General features: G+C 44.6%; 1 protein-coding gene across 1 annotated transcript in view; it reads left to right on the forward strand.

The window, feature by feature from the left end:
- Nucleotides 1–494: 494 nt before the first annotated feature.
- The window catches only part of Fbxl21 (F-box and leucine-rich repeat protein 21), a 12,443-nt gene continuing 11,946 nt past the window's right edge, over nucleotides 495–991 (forward strand). The window contains exon 1 of the mRNA XM_013016049.1: nucleotides 495–872. Within this exon, the coding sequence (XP_012871503.1) occupies nucleotides 507–872 (366 nt within the window). The 5' untranslated portion in view covers nucleotides 495–506. The remainder of the gene's footprint in view (nucleotides 873–991) is intronic.

A 991-nucleotide genomic window follows, 5' to 3' on the forward strand; every position in this document is an offset into this window, starting at 1 on the left:
GCCATCAGATCACAGGGCCAATAAGCGGCTCAGCTGAGGGGTACTGGACTTGTTCCTTTGGTTGCACTGTCTCCCAGAGCTCTCCGGTGTTCTTAGCAGAATGTCAGTACCATGCTTCCTCCTTGGTAGGCGATACAATCATTGTCCAGGAAAACAAACAAACTTGAGACGGTATCTCTGGAGGTCTCCTCATCCCATACACACTCAGTCACATGACGTCTCTTTATTTCACTGTAGCCAGTCCCGTCTGTTTCCGTGCCGCTGATTCTACTTTACCATTGATCATAGCTTTGAGACTAGATTTACGCTTATTTATCTCTGTGTCTCCAGCACGGAGCAGCACCCATCAGGGCATAAAAGCAGAGGAGGATAGAATTTACATTAATTAAACATTTTTCTAGTTTCTGATGTCATTCTTTACAGTTAGGGTACAAATATTTTATGGAAATATTTGGCGGGGAGGTTGGGGAAGGTCATACGTGTCACACTTTTCTAATGTTTGCAGGATGAAGAGGAATAACCTCTCTGTGGTGAATAAAATTGTCCAGTGTTCCCCGGCGCTAAAGCAGCCCAAACGTGGGCTCTGCTCTTCTCTCCACCAGACTCACATGTGTGCTGCCGCTGTCGACTGGGGGGGTTTGCCTCACCATGTGGTGTTGCAGATTTTTCAGTATCTTCCTTTAATAGATCGAGCCCGAGCATCTTCTGTGTGTAGGCGATGGAATGAGGTCTTTCATATTCCTGACCTTTGGAGGAAGTTTGAGTTTGAACTGAACCAATCAGCAACTTCGTATTTTAAGTCCACTCATCCTGATCTCATCCAGCAGATCATTAAGAAGCATGCGGCCCATCTCCAATATGTCAGCTTTAAGGTAAGGAAAATAACACTAAGTGGAAGCATGACTGACCATTTGCTAACAGCTCTTGTGTAGATCCCGATCTGTTTCTTGAGGCACTTGATTAAGTGGCAGCATTTTTTTTTTTTTTTTTT

This window comes from Dipodomys ordii, unplaced genomic scaffold (assembly GCF_000151885.1).
Source record: "Dipodomys ordii isolate 6190 unplaced genomic scaffold, Dord_2.0 Scaffold29, whole genome shotgun sequence".
Lineage (NCBI taxonomy): Eukaryota > Metazoa > Chordata > Mammalia > Rodentia > Heteromyidae > Dipodomys > Dipodomys ordii.